General features: G+C 44.2%; 1 protein-coding gene across 1 annotated transcript in view; it reads left to right on the forward strand.

The window, feature by feature from the left end:
- The window catches only part of STAB1 (stabilin 1), a gene marked incomplete at its 3' end in the record, with an annotated part of 59,775 nt that overhangs the window by 21,796 nt on the left and 20,872 nt on the right, over window positions 1-17,107 (forward strand). The window contains exons 16-37 of the mRNA XM_009709921.1: window positions 990-1,052; window positions 1,980-2,093; window positions 2,491-2,544; window positions 3,977-4,057; window positions 4,349-4,507; window positions 5,408-5,470; window positions 6,808-6,909; window positions 7,872-7,958; window positions 8,324-8,435; window positions 9,477-9,660; window positions 9,922-10,015; window positions 10,923-11,081; window positions 11,984-12,079; window positions 12,447-12,542; window positions 13,140-13,187; window positions 14,057-14,187; window positions 14,571-14,682; window positions 14,910-14,987; window positions 15,368-15,469; window positions 15,972-16,079; window positions 16,593-16,724; window positions 16,921-17,049. Coding sequence (XP_009708223.1) covers window positions 990-1,052; window positions 1,980-2,093; window positions 2,491-2,544; window positions 3,977-4,057; window positions 4,349-4,507; window positions 5,408-5,470; window positions 6,808-6,909; window positions 7,872-7,958; window positions 8,324-8,435; window positions 9,477-9,660; window positions 9,922-10,015; window positions 10,923-11,081; window positions 11,984-12,079; window positions 12,447-12,542; window positions 13,140-13,187; window positions 14,057-14,187; window positions 14,571-14,682; window positions 14,910-14,987; window positions 15,368-15,469; window positions 15,972-16,079; window positions 16,593-16,724; window positions 16,921-17,049 — 2,304 coding nt within the window. The remainder of the gene's footprint in view (window positions 1-989; window positions 1,053-1,979; window positions 2,094-2,490; window positions 2,545-3,976; window positions 4,058-4,348; window positions 4,508-5,407; window positions 5,471-6,807; window positions 6,910-7,871; window positions 7,959-8,323; window positions 8,436-9,476; window positions 9,661-9,921; window positions 10,016-10,922; window positions 11,082-11,983; window positions 12,080-12,446; window positions 12,543-13,139; window positions 13,188-14,056; window positions 14,188-14,570; window positions 14,683-14,909; window positions 14,988-15,367; window positions 15,470-15,971; window positions 16,080-16,592; window positions 16,725-16,920; window positions 17,050-17,107) is intronic.

Raw genomic sequence — 17,107 nt, forward strand, 5'->3', positions numbered from 1 at the left:
TGATTGTGCCCATTACTGATATTTAAGTCTGCTGTCACTTAAGATGCTCTCAGTCTTAATACCTGCATAAGGATGTTTTCCAAAAAGGAGTGTCTGAGGTCTGGAAGGGAAGCTGGACATCTGTGTTTGTGTGTTCAGGTACCTGCAGGGAAGAGTTTACAGCTGCTCTGGGATGGCAGGACAGTAAGAGAGCTCCCTGCAGAGTTTGTCTTTCTCTGGACTCCTTCAGACTTTTCCTTCCCTTGTGATGTCAGCTTTGCAATGAAGGCTAGTGATCACATCAGCCATTTTTGGCATCAAATCCCTTTGTACCCTTGGAAATACTGTTCTGTGTCTCTGCATGTTCTATGGGAAGCACTTTCTGCCAAAAAAACATGCAGATTCCTGCAAATAAAGGTCAGGCAAGTCCCTTAACAAGTTTTGGTACTTGAAGGGGCATTCCTCTTGTTACCTTTGTCTTAATGGGCAACACGGCAAAAAGGAAGGCATCTATTTCCTCTGTGTTTTCAGGAATATGCTTGTGTATTGTATTTTCTCAGCATTGGGGCTCATTTGCAGGTGGCAGAGTGAACACTTGTCCTCGAAGCACAGGGAGACTTGAGATGACAGAGCAGCTCCACTGCCTACCAGCCCAGAACTGATTTGTATATTGCTGGAAGTAGTGTGTCTGTAGTTTTAATGATAGTGAGCAATTGCCTCTTCATTTAATTTAATCTGCAGATTGGAGTAGGAAAGCAGAAGGGTACTCAAGTGCATGTTGCCTTGGAAAATCTGATTTGTTGTGCATGGGAAGGAGTTTGTGCTGAAGTTACAGACTCAGTCCTTGCTAGGTCAACTGACAAATATGGAGGGTTTGAAGACTTTGACAATGATAGTCTCTTGTAGATGTTTACATGCAAAGCACAAACGTAAACTGGCCAAAGGCATTCCAGTATGTGCTCAGATGTTGCTTCAGCCCCAGCTACTTTTTTCCTCTTTGTGTCTTGTAGAAAACCATTGGTGAGATCCTTGCATCAATGGACATCTTCAGTAGATTTGAAACTATACTGGAGGTAAGTATGTTTGTGTCTGCCCCAGGAAGGTGTGGCATTGCTGCTGTTGCAAAGCCTGCTGCTGGTTTTGTGGGAACTTTGAATAACATTTAAATACATCTCAGTGGTTTGGCTTGCTTTCTGGATGCTTTTTTCTGTCATTTCTTATTTTGTGTGTTTTACATAAGCAAATGTGATGGGAAATATGGGAGCTTTCACATCTATAGGGGATGTGGCACAAGCAGCAAACATACACGCCTCTTTCCCATCTGCTTCCCCACCTCCCCTTTGCCTCTCCCCTGGCCCTGGGGAGTTTGTTCTCGAAAGTGGGGTTAGTTCTTGACTACTGTCAGGACAAAGAGTAAAGGTTTCCTGACTGCCCATGCCAAGCTAGATTGGAGCTACCTGTTTTGGGGTGTAGATCTCTAAATAAAAGCAGTCCTCAGGTTATAAATTAGTATTTTCACTAGGGACTGATTTTCCTTTTATCTTGAACAGAGTCATCTGGATCTGCTCTAGCATTGCTCACAGCAATCTTGGCCTGCCTGTTTTCAGTTCTTTGACTGTTAGTTGTTTATAAAATTCACTAACTGCAATTGTGATTATAGACTTGTTTTTCTTCTCTTCAGGCAAAAAGATACAGTTTTAGTCTCTGTATATGTATGTATATATATATGTACATATATATATTTATATGTATGGGAGCATTAGCCCAGTACTCGCTTGTTCAGATTAGCTGCATTCACACCAGTGGCTTCATTGTCCAAGCTATGTTTTTGTGGCATTTATACCTCTGTTATATTACATACCTATCCATGGTGTCCTGTTGCCTCTTATATATGTTTGCTTTGACTCTAGTGGGTTGCTTACAGTTTCCTCTCCCTTCCTGCTAGACCCCCTCACTGACTCATGCTAGATCCATGATGAAATCTTCTCTTGTTTTTGCAGAACTGTGGCCTGCCCGCAATACTGGATGGACCAGGCCCTTTCACTGTGTTTGCACCCAGCAATGATGGTGTGGATAAGTTGCGAGATGGAAGGCTCATTTATCTTTTCACAGAGGTGAGAGCTCGTAGTACTTTAAGGCATCCTGAGCTAACTGTGTTGCACTAGGCTGTGCTGGAATGGCTTGTGCAATGCACCTGATCGTTGTTGAAAGCTGTTCTTTGTGGAGATGGCTAAAGCGTGTCTCTGTTTCTGTAAGGCTTTGGGAGAGAAGTGAATGCTGATGGAACCTGCAATGAGAAATACAGTTAACCAGATTGTTTAAATCTAATTGGCTTGCTTTCCTCACCCCAGCTTTGGGTAGGGGAAAATGAAGGAACTCATTTGCCAAGTGAATTTACTGCTATAGTACATTGGCATTGTCAGTCACTGGTTAAAAGAAAATGTGGTTGCCTCCCCTTACTCCTGAGCATTGAAGAGGTGTCTAATTCTTATGTTCTGTTTTTTTTGCTAGGGCATAAATAAGCTTCAGGAGCTCGTGAAACATCATATCTACACTTCAGCAGCGGTAAGGCAGGCAGCTCTAATTCCAGATAATTGAGGTCCTTTGGGCCAGCATGATATCAACTGTGTTGTTTGGCTTAGAGGTCAGAGTCTTGAATACTTCAGCTGCTACTTCTTGGACTTCCCCTGGAGCAGCAGAGATGTGATTCAGAGTCTGATGAGGCAAAATGTTTACCACAAAAGGGGGTGCCGAAAGGGATAGCTTGCGCTCTTCCAACACAAAACTCTGAATTTCCTGGGAGTGATGGAGCTCCTTAGTTGGATGACCTTTACAATGAAAATAGTCCAGCAGAGTTTGCTGCAGGCAAATACTCTCTTGTTATGACTTTAATTTGTTAAACTATTAATTAGGAGAGTACCTTAATTATGAATTCTCCAGCCTGCAGTTTCCCTAGAACACTCAGAGCAGCAACACAAAAGGTACAGCCAAGCGAAGAACTGGTCCAAACTCCCTGTTCCTTTTCCTTTCTCCTTGGGCTCCACCAGTGGCTAAAGTTAGAGATGGAGAACTGGTGCAAGTGAGCCTATGGTTTGACCCGTTACTGCCTGTTCTTGCACCAACATTGCTGCGTACTATAATGGCAGGGTAAATAAAAGCAATACAGGGCATCAACAAGGCATTTTCCCTTATACAATAAATAAGAGAAATGTTTAAAGTTAGACATAAAACCTGTGGAGGAGGTGAATACTCAAGCATTATGGTGCAATGTTGTGTCCTTCATTAAGAAATATCAATATTATTCCCATTCTTTACTGAGAAGCACGTGTCAGTCCTTGTGATTTTCATAATTCCAACAGAGAAAATGAGCAGCACTTTGACAGAAGAGCAAAATGTAGTTTTGTTTGCGATTGATGAATAACAACATAGTAACAAGCTGAGCTACTTTTTTGCTAACCTGTTAGATACAAAAGTAACCATTGTCTTGGTTCTCAGGACTTCTCATTTCTCAAATCACTAAAGTTTCTCAGTACAGTAGCTGCAGCTTATTTTTTTCTGCCTTTAGAAATAAGCTTGTTTATTAAGTGAAAATTTGTTCTCTATTATGCTTCTGGCTGAGCTTTCATCGTTTATTGAATATGTCCTGGAAAATCCCCTTATTAGTCTGACTCTACTTGCAGCTGTATTAGTAAGAGACCCTATTGGTGAGACTTGATTTCGGCTGAGCTGGACTGTTACTTACACAAGGAATGGTAACCAAGGCTGCTGCTGCTGGCGCCTCTGTGTTTGTGGTATTCACACAAACAATTCACACAAAGTCTGGGATTTCCCTCTGACCCATTGTTTGTGTTTAAGGTATTTCATGAAATGTAAATTTTAAAGTCAAGTCCCCTTTAGGAGTTTTTTTTAAGTGGTGGGAATCATGGAAGGTTTCTGTAAACTGTACTGAAATGACCCTGCTTTTTCATGGTACTGTCCCCTTGTGGTGTTATTTCAGGTGACTGTAGAGAAACTGATAATGATGCCACACATTGTTACTATGGCTAACCAGATACTCACCATCAACGTCAGTGCAGACGTAAGTATGAATTCTGGGGATACTCTCCTGTGCTAGGAGAAAGTCTGGATGTAGTTCTGAACAATGTGGTTTCAGCCCATCTCTGCTTCCTCCTTTGCTTAAAAAACTAGACTTAAATAAGGTCATTGAATTAGTTTGCTTCTTATCCAACCTGTGACTCCACTAAGAGGCTTGACCGTTTGTGTGGTTGCACTTGATACTGTGTACTGTCTGTTTCCTGCATTGGCTTTATGTAGTTGATACAGTCTGACAGGCTAAAATGCAGATAAATTATTTGTGTCTCTGCATCAGGGAAGAATTCTGATGGGTGAATCAGGGATCCCCATAAACATGCGAGACATTGTGGCATCAAATGGTATTATTCATACCTTGGACGGCATCTTCATCCCTCCTTCAATAATTCCCATTTTACCACACAGATGCAATGAAGAGCAACATAAAATTGTGACGGTAAGTCAGCTTCTCCCATTCTCACGCTAGCGGTTGCTGTAGACCCCACACTCGCCTGGAGGGACAAAAGCAGGCTGTGTAAATTGCATTTGGGAAATGTGTTCTCTCTGAGGGGTCCCCTGATGTGAACTTAGGCAGTTTCAGCACTGTCAGTGTTTCTTCTGCTAGCACTTGGCACTGCTTTCCTGGCAATCAGCAAATGTTCCTTTTAGGTTGTTTCTCTTTTCTTGCACCCATGCTACCTTTGATTCAGAAGTACATTTGCCTTTTCATAAGTCCTTGTATGATCTTCTTCACACCACAGTTGCTGACTTGGCTCGCAATGTTTGTTCCCATCACTATCAGCATTGCTGTCATGTCGGCTGGACAGGAAGCAGTCATTCAGTAGCAGGAGGTACCAGTGCAGTGCAATATTTTTACCTGAACGGTTTTGAATACCTTATTTTAGGTGCTTGCTCCCAAATTTGATCGTTGGTAGGTTGCTGAAGAAAGAAGATGAGGCTCTGAATAGGCAAGAGGCACCTGATTTGGAGAGACACAGTTAATCCCAAGTGGTCAGAGGGTCCATATAACTTGCTGGTTTAGTGAGACCTGCTGCATGGATGCACAAAGTGTTTTCCAGCATAGCTGCATGTCTAGTGGTTGATAGATTCACAAGGTGGAGACAGACCTCATCATCTTGCAGTGAGGTAGAAGCATCTCCTGGAGACAAAGGAGTCATTTTATTTAACTGATAAACTTACCCTATTTCAGAGTGTGGAATCTCTCTCCTAGGAATGTTTCTGATATATGTTGTGATGTTTTGGATATATACTGGGAGCAGTAGCTCTGTAGTTTTCTTGGCATGGGGAACTGGTTCCTTTGAGAAGATTAAATTTTCCCCTCTTGTTTTCTTAACAGGGCTCTTGTGTGGATTGTGAGGCCCTCAACAACAGCGTTTGCCCACCTGGCAGCAAAGAAATGGTAAATATTTGTGGTTATTTCAGTAATTTCTTTTTTGCATGATGACATACAGACGCACTGATAGTTTCTAACCCAAGCCACTTTCAAATAAGTAGAGAGCAGGAAAGTCAATCGGTAGAGAAGCTTGTTAGAGGATACGTACTCCCCACATATCCATGCTCTGTGATCTCAGACTGTCACCCACTAACTGCTCTGTGCTATTTCTTATTTTGAAGTCTGTTTGCTGAATCAATGGAGAGAGCGGTTGAGGCAGTCTGAGCTAAATGAAATTGTAGACTTGCAGCTTTTAGCACATCTGCTGTGCCTCAGGCAGAGCTTTCCTGCTCACGTGCTGAGTCTGCTAGCTCCTCCAGACTGTTAGAACCAAGCCTGATCCCACTAGAACCATCCAGTACTACCTCTGCCTATACCACGACCAGAGAATCACAACAAGCTTTCTGCACTACAGAGGTTGAGAAACAATTTGTTCTTGGCCTGTGCTCCCTCTTGATTCAGAGATGAGCAGAACTAGCTGAAGGTGGAGTAAGGAGAAGGCGGCGGGGAGGTGGTGTTTGGGTTATCCCATGCTGAGTTTAGCAGAACAGCAAGTTCCAGGAAATCCCCATGTGAAGGCCAGGTCCAAGATGTTGTTTGTGAAAGCCAGAGAGGTGTTCAGCACTGTTAACTATTGGGCGGCTTCGGAGAGATCTGACTTTCAGGAGAACTTGCTGATGCGATCTCAGCATGAACGTCTGGAACAGAGCTCTGCAAAATTGCTAGTCACTCATTTTCCTCTCTGATTGAGGCAGGTGAAGCCAGAATCATCTGGGGTCCAATTCTGCCTGTGTCTAACACCATGACAGGTCACTGAGCATTGTTCCAAAATTATATGCAGTCCTTTCCCCTCTCTCTCACACTCTCTGTCTCACCTCCTTCCCTCACTCCCTCGTTCTCTTTCTTACTCCTCCTCTGCCCCACTCTCCCTCCCTCCTGCCTTTCCCCCCATTTCCTTTCTCTTTCCTCCCCTCTTTCTTACCCTCTGTTTTTCCCCCCGGCCCTTTTCTCCCCCTTCTCTCCTCTCTCTCCCTTCCTCCCTCCCGCTTTTTAACCCTCTCTCCCTTATCACAGACACTGTTATTAGAACAGAAGGGCAGCACCTTGGCTCAGACTTGGGGACTGCTGGGAGCAAGAGGAAGCCACCATGTGCCTTCTTTCATGATAGGAATGCTGTAATGATACCTTGTTCACCTTGGCTCCTCTGTGAACTTCCTCGGCTCAGAGATAGGCATAGTTGCTCTCTACAACAGAAAGAGCAAAGGGCAAGGTTACAGTGCTGATGACTGGTTTTGTTTGTACAGGAACCAATGCTCTTCCCAAAAGAATGTGTTTACATCCATGATCCACAAGGCCTGAATGTCCTGAAGAAGGGATGCGCCAGGTACTGCAATCAAACCGTCACGGTGAGTGTGATGGAAAACCACAATCCCTTTGAAAGGAGCTCAGCTTTCCTCTTCCTCATTCATCAAGAAGAACTTTGACTCCTTGTGCTGAGAGAAGACTGGATGGGAGCAAAAGGAAGGCTGTCCCATGCAAAGTGCTGTCCTCAGGACCATCAGATGAACTGGCTACCTGCTTTTTCTTTGGCAAAAACAGAGAACACAGGGTACCAACCTGCTGCAAATGTTAGAAAGCAGCTCAGTTAAACCTGAGTACAATAAATAAATAAAATAAAGCACACCAGTTGTGACCAGCTAAGCTGGAGGAAGCCATGAGACAAATGGTGCAGTGTTAGCTGTGGCACGTTTTCTCTGAGACTGCCCTGGTTTTAGCGTTTCTCCCATAGGAAGCTGAGCACAGGGAAAGTGCTGTAAGCTGTGAAGTTATTGCATCCTGTTTATGAAATACTGTCAGATGGTTCAGGAAAGTTGCTCTTAGTGAGTTTATGGACCTCACATTTATCTGCAGCTCCTGAGCTCTCACAGTACCAACTATATGGAGAGATTTGTAGGTGTCTCATTAAATACTGCTGATTGTTTGTCTTGTGATTGTTCTTCCACCTGTGATCCAGGACTGCTACATCCCTCCAAAGGAGGTCCTCAGCAAGGATAAAGTAGGAGTGAGTGGGCCAGCACTATTAAAGAAATAAAAGCTCATAGAAAACATGGACCCTATTTGTTGAAGTCAGAGAGAGAGCAGAAAATAGTAATTTATTCAGAGAAGAATAGGTGGTGAGCAGAAGAAGGGTGTTGTTGAAATATAATTTAAGGGCAGGAGCTCCTGGAAATACAGATGCCAAATGAGACAGTCCATTTCAGTCCATGGCAGAGGGGAGAACCAGCATTTCAGAACTATGAGGGCAGGATGACTCCTGACAATTCTTGTTAAGTCACATTATACCTTACCAATTTTGCTTTTGTTTCAGAAACCTGGATGCTGCAAAGGATTCTTTGGTCCGGACTGCATGCCATGCCCAGGGGGATTTTCCAGTCCATGCTATGGCCGGGGAAATGTAAGTATGAAAGATCCTGCTGTGTTGCAATGAGCAGTTGAGACAGTGTGGTTAGAGAGTGTTGTTGTAGATAAGTACAATTCAGAGTTTGTGCTCCAGGGCTAAGCCCACAGTGGTGGCAGCAGAATATCCAGGGAGAATGGCAGGTACTCAGTGGGTTTTCTGTCTTGAGCTCTAATGTGAATCATATCATGGCTGTTGGGGACAGCTCTGACTATGTGGGATTTTGTATTACTACCACCACTCTTCAAAGTCCTGTTTTTTACCGCAAGTATCAAAGTGCCTTTGATAGCTATCAACGCCTTGACTTTGCCTTGATTCCCTGAGTTTCAGTCACTTTGGTTTTCTTTTGGTTTTCCTTCCAGTGCAGCGATGGCATACAAGGGAATGGCAACTGTCACTGCTTTGAAGGTTTCAAAGGGATAGCCTGCCACATCTGTTCAAACCCAAACAAGCATGGCGAGAACTGTGACGAAGGTTGGTAATTCTGATAGAGAGACTAGAGGAAAATGTAGGGCAAGGATATAGTGCAGGTTCATGTATCCTGAATTCCCTTCTGGCAAGACCAGCATCACGAAAGAAGTGACAGAAATGTTATCATGGGTGTATCATGGAAAAATAAAACTCTCTAACACTATAATTTTAGTATTGGAAAGCAGACATTACTTTATTTCAGCGCCAGGTGCATGGGGGATCACTCCTCCTAACACATGCATGCATGTGAAGTTTCAAAGCTATTATTTATCTATACAAATCATACATATTCATGTTAATTCCAGGAATTCTCCTTCCCTACTCAGAAATCATTTATATATGCAAAGCAGTATATTTTGTAGTCAAGCATGCGCATTCAATTTGGGGAGTGGTCTTCAGAGGGTCTCTGGTGGTCGTTTGGGGAATAGCCCCTTTCTCATTTTATCCTTTTATGGTTATAAGTTGCCTAAGGATATGACTCGAGGGTTGTCTCGCATCCTGCTGGCATGGTTAAATGACTTGTGATCAGGTGTACACAGATGTTCCTATTGATACCGATGTTTCTTTACTGTTGAGCAACCTCAATAATACTCTTGGTTGGGTTTGAGCAATCTTAAACAATGCTCTTTCTTTAGCTGTCTATGTCATCCATTCAGACAACAGTGGAGAAAACATGGCTGATACAACAGTGGTGGAGGTCTTGGAAACATCAGCCAAATTTAGGTGTGGGACTTTACTTTCCTAGCAGGAAAGATCTAAATCAGAGACAGTTGACAAGGACCTTGAGCTTGATAGCCTAAACTTGGGCCTGTTCTTACAGCCTATAAAAAACACAGAGCCAAGTGGTCACAGGATCTGTTCCCTGGCCAGATTTTGAGTTGTGATGGATGTCTCTCAGCAGACATCTCCCTGTCAAGAACAAATAGGATGATCATTTGGTGCCACAAGAGGTTGTGATGGAAAGTTGGGAATCCACAAAATGCTGGCACTGTGGTGGATTCTGGACTTTTTGTAGTTACTGGTCTTACTTCATGTGCTTAACAGATTGTGGCTGTGTCCATGGTGTCTGTGACAACAGGCCTGGCAGTGGTGGTGTGTGTCAGTCCTGGTCCTGTAAGGAAGGCTATACTGGGAAATTCTGTGACAGGACGTCCAAGAACTGTGGCCCAAGCGGGCTGTCCCAGTACTGCCACCAGAACGCTGTCTGCAGCCTCAATGACACAGCAAGGTCAGTCTTTTTGGCATGCCCATTCAGCTGGGCACACTGTCACTGTACAGGCACACAGCGGCTGTGAGGCTGCCAGCCCTGTGATTGTATATATATGTCTGTGTACTTGTTGCACAGGATTGTTTGAGTAACGCAGCCAACCTGCTAGAAATCAAAGTCAGGTTCTTGCTTGCTTGAGAGGCTTAAACTGCCTTTTTACTCTCTGCTGGCTTTCAGAAGGGGCTGTGCTATGTGTGTCCCTTTTGTGCTTATACTTTTAAGATGCATCTGCATGGATGGTTACGAAGGTGACGGGTTTTCCTGCCAGCCCATCGACCTGTGCAGTCAGCCAGAGCAAGGAGGCTGTTCACAGAATGTAAGTGGGGTCAGACTGTCGAAGCGTGGAGAAGCAGCTCCTATCAATTAGAGCAGGGATCCAGGACTCCTGGGACTGTTTCAGATTCAGAAAGTGTGCTAACTTTCCCTGTCTGTAAGATGGGGTGGAATAACAAGTACCTTGACACAGTTGTCATAAGAATGTCAATCATTTAGATTGGTGCCAAAATGCGACACCCCAAGGACAGTTTGGCTGGTTTGCACCAGATATTTTGGTAGCTACAGAGATAAGCTGTACAGATAATTTTTGGTTTGAATTGATTTTCCCCTCAAGCTCTTCTGATATGTGCTAGTTTTTCTGTTGCTGTGTTCAGGCTGTAGCTTAACTGTGAGCTCCAACTCATATTTCTAGTAACCATCAACACTACATTATAATCCTTAGTAAAAAACTGTGGTGCTTTTTGATGGAAATGACTGCCAAATGGTCAGACCTCATCATAATTTAGACCCTTCAGCAAGAGGAACACATTGGGCCATATAGAAGTACTGGGTACAAAGTAGGTCTTTCCTGAGAGAGATCTGGCCTCCGTCATTGATTCCATCCCACATGTCCAGGCAGGAGATTTTGATTCTCCTCTTTAGGGGATATTTCTTCTGTAATGGAGGAGCTTTATAGGATGGTAGGGAATGCCCTGGGATTTCTGAGCCACCCTAGACACAAGTGGCTGCCCTGAAAACACGAAATGTTTCCAGAATCACTTTATTATGAAGTTCTCAATGACTTTTCTGGAGAAGATGCTTCCACTCCTCACCTACAGTGCTGGAATCAGAGTTGGTCATTCAGAAATTCTCCACAGACTGATGAAGGAGATTTGTTGCTGAATTTGCATTGAACTTTCTCCCTTCTTCTGCTGAGTGTAATTCTTTTTCTCTCTCTCCTCCTGAAGGCCCTGTGCACCAGTACGGGCCCCGGCACTGCCACCTGCCAGTGCAACACGGGCTGGACGGGGGACGGGAAGGCCTGCGTGGCTATAGACAACTGTGTGCTGGAGAGCAGAGGGAACTGTCACATCAACGCTGACTGCATTTATATTGGCCCTGGACAGGTATGATCAATGCTAAGCAATCTGATGGTGGACTTAACATTCCCTAAGCTGCTCTGAGATGACCTTGGATTGCCAGAGGTAGAAATTGGGCTGGTCAGCAGCAAAACCTGCTTGTCTGCTTGCCAGAAACACCGGCTGCAGCTAAAACTACACAGTGTGCTTCCATGTGGTGAGATGCACTGAGATGTTTGAGGCTGCTGCTCTACTCTGAAGCTTTTATACAGCAAAGGGAAGAGACTACACCCCATAACGCGGCTTGGTATAAGGCATTATTTGCTGCATTCCCCTTGTTCCCAGCTCACAGCATTGTCCCTGGATGATGCTAAAATACAGAGAAAAGCATGTGCTCTCCCTCTGTGGAGGGAGCTGAGCTGGGAGCCAGGCATCTTGAGGGGGAGTAAGACACGCAGGAGAGGTGGCTTCTCAGGGTGCTGCTTCTCAAGGTGCTTCTCCCCACTGAGCAAGGGGAGCATTGGACAATGTGCTGAGAAAAGGTGCCAAATCTGTAGCAGATTTTAGTGAGATGAGATATACAAGTGCTCTCCTAGCTATCTTGAAAGCAGGAAGCTTTGAAATTAACCCCTCTTCTCTTTCTGCCATTTACATAGTCTGTGTCATTCCCTGAAAGGCTGGAAATAAAGATGGAAATCATCATCTTCAAGTGACCCCTCCACAGCCAAGCAGTGCGAGGGATCAGTGCACTTGAGTAACCAGCCAGCATGTGTGCTGTGACAGAGGATGATACTCTGCTAAGAAAATGTATCCACATTTCCAGGTCTTGAGGGACCAGGAAGAAAACTTGGGAAAATAAATTAATAGCTTTTGCTGCCTTAGGCCTTTTTTGGGTAGCAAATGAGGATGCCCTGATAGGTCTATAAAACTGAAATTTCTCTTTCTTGCAGAGCAAGTGTGTCTGCCAGAGGGGTTATGCTGGTGATGGCTACAACTGTGATGCAATCAACCCATGCCTCATGGACAACGGTGGCTGCCATGACTTGGTGAGTAGCTAAAGAGCTGTCCCAAGGCTGGCATGGCAGTGAAGGTTCCTCTGCTCCCTGACACAGGTTTTTCAGCCATGGCATTGAGAGAAATGCAAGGTTTTATGTTATGTCATCTTACTGGCATGCCACTGAGGTGTTACAAAGGTGGATCCTCTGATTTTTGCGAGTTCACACAACCAAAGCTATCACTTAGGCTTAATTGCATGAGTTATAAATTCATTGGCCCTGTAAAGGCAACAGGAGGAAGGTGCTTGTGTGTGCTCCTCTAGCCCAGGCCATGGAAGGCCAGAATTCAATTCCTAGAAGGTGTAACACTGCATAACCTGTGTTTGCTCTCTAATTTCTCCTTTCATTGGATTTGCAGGCTATGTGTGTACCCCTTGGCGGAGGAGAGAGATCCTGCGCTTGCCCTCAAGGCTACATTGGGGATGGCATGACGTGCTACGGGGACATTCTAAAAGTGAGTAACAAGCATATGTCTGAGGTCTTCTTGAGACTGGAGAGAAATGGCTCTGCTCTCGCTTTCCTTTTCTTTGATACCTGAGTTGACTCCTCCTCCCAGCACCAGCCTGACAGCACAAGTGTGTCCCAAGGCCATAGAGACAGAACTGATGCCAAGGCCATTGAATTGCCAATGAAACTGTTGGCCATAATTTCTAAGCTACTTCATGCCTGTCTGTCTGTGCAATAAGTCATCTTTTCTTTGTTGTTCGGAAAGTTTTTCAGGTCAAAGCTGCTAGGCCCATTTTCTGTCATTAGAAATATCAAAGGCCATTGTGGGTTCAATCCCTGGTAAACATGAGCAGTTGCAAATGAGCTGAAAAGAGTTTGTTTATTTGGGAATATGTTTGTTTTAATGGCTGAAGTTCGGATTTAGGAGTGCCCATCCCTCCCTATGATACATGGTGCCTGTAATAGTTGTGAGGTGAGAGGAATGTCTGAGTCATTGCTGCCAGATTTGATATTGCAAAGGGCTCCTTTCCCCCACCCTGGGTCCCCCAGCCCCACAACCTCGATGCTCAGCAGGGATAACCCTTCTGTTGTTTCTGTTTGGAAGGAGCTGGCCAGGAATTCCCACTTCGCAGGCTTCTATGACTGGGTTAAGGTAAGAACAGCCGTGGGATACCCGCACGCGTAAGTTCTGTAAAAGTGAAGTCTCTGTGAATGCTGCTGTTAGAGGAAAAGCAGCTCCATTTGTGTTTTTCATTAGAGAAAAACAAAACAACAACGAAGGAGAAATCATTACAGAGCAGGTGTGTAGAAAAGCTCTGGAGTTTGTGACAGAGTGAGGGTCATGAGTGTGTTTTGGGGGCCTGGTTTCTAGCACAGGAGGAAGCTGGGGCTGTGCTACACTTAATTTTCATGGTTGTATCATCTGCAACTCCTGGTTGTCATAAAATAGCACAGAAGGGAAAGAAAAAGGGGTATAATAGCTATTTTTCAGAAAAACATGGTTTGAGAAGTTAGACTGTATGTTTGTTCCTTTTTTTGTAACTGCTTCCCTGTCTCCAGTGTGGCAATAACAGAGACTGCAGCAAGCCTGTGAAAGCATGCCATGATGTACGGCATCTAATTGAGCTTTAGCTTACCTGTCCTGCTGCATACATCGCTTTTGCCAGAAATGATCTTGGTGCCTCCCCCAAAACTGATGTTGAGGGTTCAGAAAGGATTTATGGATATGATTGAATGGGTTTGAAGATTAATTGAAGTACAAAAGTAGGGCTTAAAGCAGCAGGTTTTCCCTTGGCAAACAAGTGTCAGCTGTATTGGCTAAACCACCTGTGGCATTCATTGATGGCCAAGAGCACTTACCTGCCATGCCCAGGAGAGCTTGCTGTGCTGCTGAGCATATGCTGTCTTTCCACACATCCCTTCCACGTGACTGCAAGAGTGGGATGGCTGTGGGTTGTATTTTGAGGTATAGATGTGGCAGTGGCATGTCTTATTTGTTAATTTTTGTGCTTTGGACAACAGAAATCTCTCTTCAGCATCCCAGAACAAATCAATGTCACTGTCCTGGTGCCATCGGAGGCAGCTATCAAAAACTTGAGCAAGACTGAGGAAGATTTCTGGTTGACACCCTACATGCTGCCATTTTTAGTCAGGTATGGGGGAACTCCTGCCTTTACTTTACTGTGCCAAACAACAGTAACAAAGCCATGAACTGGATTTCTGCGTGTACAAGACCAATAGTTATCTTGAGATAAATAACAGAAGCAAGATTAAATATCTAGCAGGCAAAGAATTTAGTAGGCATTTAAAACATAACAGACCACAGACAAGTGGGTTTATTTTTCATATATTTGCACAGAGAGACTCTCCCTGTCATGTAGATGCAGACAGCGTCAGAAGTAATTCCCTCCATCATACTCTCCATGTGCTTAACTACTTCATGCAAGAGGCGTGAATGTTGGGTGGTATGATCTTACCTCCCTGTTACTACAAACAGTGCCCTAATCTTTTCTTCACCTGCCTTTGTTCCCCTCAGGTCCCACTTTCTTGAAGGTGTCTTTACTGGTGAAAAGCTCAAAAAGTACGACAGGCCAGAATTACTCACCCTCAACCCACAGACCAGATGGCAGATAAACACCAGGAGCGACGTAAGGGTTTCTTATGTAACACACATGTACCGATATCAAATTAAACTGCTCAGGAGCTGCTGTGTCCAGTGGGGAGACTCGATGGGATGCTGATGCCCTCAAACTCAGACATCTTTCAAAAATTATAGCCACATCAATCATGTGCAACCTTGAACGAACAATATATTTGTTTTGAACTTGCTTGGCAATTTCTAATCCTTTTACTTCTCTCTCTGATACTTTCGCAGGTATTGACCATCCAGAACGCGAGTATAGTTGTCAGCGACATCCCTGCCAGCAATGGCATTATTCATGTCATCAGTAAGGTACAGCGGTTCATGCAATACTGGGAAATGCTGCAGTTGTAGCAGCAGGTTTTGTTGCAGCATCTGTGATGAGGCCAAGGAGGAATACATGTCTGGATGGTTAGGAAGGAATATAATGGCAAAAATATATTTGGTTATCACAAGGTCCTGACAGATGTTTCCTGTGTAGCAGTGTTTAGCGTTTGACATATTTGTCTCCAGGACAAGCGGGAGGGGAGTTCCTCTTCTCTTGGCTGACAGAAGAAGAGTTAAGGCTATTGCAGAATTGTGTAAAATGAGGCCTTTTCTAATTGCGTTTCTTGCAAGCAGGGTGGGAGTCTAGCGTGATTTCCCCCAGAGCCCCTTGCTTAACCTTGCTTATGAACTCGCTTTTTCCACAGGTTTTGTTGCCGCCTTCAGGAAATATCCCACCAAGTCCTCCAGGTCTGCAGAAACAGCTCGAGACAGTTGGCTCATTCAGCACATTCAAGGAGTTGCTACAGGTAAGCAGTTGAGGTGAGCACTGTTGTGGTTGTCAGAACTGTCTTTTGAGCGAATGCTCACCTTACCTTGTACTGGTGGACCAAAATTTGGACTGCCTGGTGAGAAAAGAGAGACCACCTGTTTCCTACCATTCGTGAGGGATCTTCTAAGAAAGCTCTTTTGAGCAGCCAAAGAGTTATATACTTACAGTTAGATCTCTGTATCATTGGCATGTTATTACAGTGGAAGACGACCTGTCTACCACAGGCGCTCTCATGCTTGTACAGGGCAGAGAAGCCTCGAGGAAAAGGAAGGAAGGCTTGTTCATAATCGAGAAGCTGTGCTTATGTCAGCCCAGGAGGAGGAGCAAGCAATTAGACATGTGTTACTGAGTAGAAGTTGTACATCTCGTTTTCAAGCATTTCCTCTGGCGCTCTTGCCTTTGTAATTGATTTCTTGTGTGGTTTAGTTTTTAGTGAGTACAAGTGTAATTGCTAATGTTACTGTTTGGACATTTTTTAGCAATACCAGCTCATTGGAAAAATAGAGTCCTCTGAAAAATATACAATTTTTGTTCCTGGAAATAATTCCATTGAGGAGTACTGCCATGCTGCCAATGTGACACAGTTGGTAAGCTTACTGCTTGCTTACAGTTTGAATATATATTGCAATAAGTGCAGGGACATGTACACTGTCAGATCATGAACTTGAGTTCAGTCGATTTGAGCATGGAGAGGAGAAGCATATCTGATGCTAAAAACTGGGAGAAATGTGGCAGAGAGAAATGAGGGGGTTTCCTGGGGTGTTGCAATGGAATCTGAGAAGAGTATTTGGACTCCAAATGCAAATTTCTGAGTAGATTTGTATGTGGATAGGTGGCACAACATGTTCCCTCTCCTGGCTGGCTGTGGCATATCTGTGGCAATTTTCAACCTTTTGAAAAGTTCCAAAAAACATTTACAGCTTCATCCAGTAACAGAGTCATCAGATGTGATCAGTCATCTGTGACAGGGAGTTACTAGGCTCTGTGGGCTTAATTAACCATTACAGATGCTTAAGAACTCTTCTTATGCCATACCTTTGACTGAATTGTAGTCTAGGAAGCCAAAACAGTCCTAACATTTGGTTTCTTTGTGGATTTAGGACAATGAGACAGTGCAGTACCACATTGTACTGGGAGAGAAGCTCTTGCCCGCGGACTTGAGAAGTGGAATTCATAAGAACAGCATGTTAGGGCTCTCCTACTGGCTAATGTTTTATCAAAACAGCACCCAGGTAAGGAAAGAAGACTGTTCTGCCATTTGAGAATCTGGCTTGACGTATCACTTTCTAAGGCTGGTGGCTGGATACGCCCATTTCTGTTTTGCACACCCTTACAAGTTTGCTTACTGTGACTGTCTGACAGCTGTTAAGCAATTCATGCAAAAGGAGTTGAAGGTTATTGTCTCAGACATTTTCTTCTCCTTTGCAGAAGTTCGTCAATAATATTCCTTTGGATGGAAAATTTCTTGAGACAAAGAATGGCATGCTGATTGGGGTTTCACAAGTTCTCCAGATACAGAAGAATCGTTGCACTGCCAATACCACCACCATACAAAAGGTAATGATGGTTACCAAGGAGCTGACCACCATTTCACAGTGTTTCTCCAGCTGCTGAA

The sequence above is a fragment of the Cariama cristata genome, unplaced genomic scaffold (assembly GCF_000690535.1).
Source record: "Cariama cristata isolate BGI_N322 unplaced genomic scaffold, ASM69053v1 scaffold20301, whole genome shotgun sequence".
In the NCBI taxonomy this organism is placed as follows: domain Eukaryota; kingdom Metazoa; phylum Chordata; class Aves; order Cariamiformes; family Cariamidae; genus Cariama; species Cariama cristata.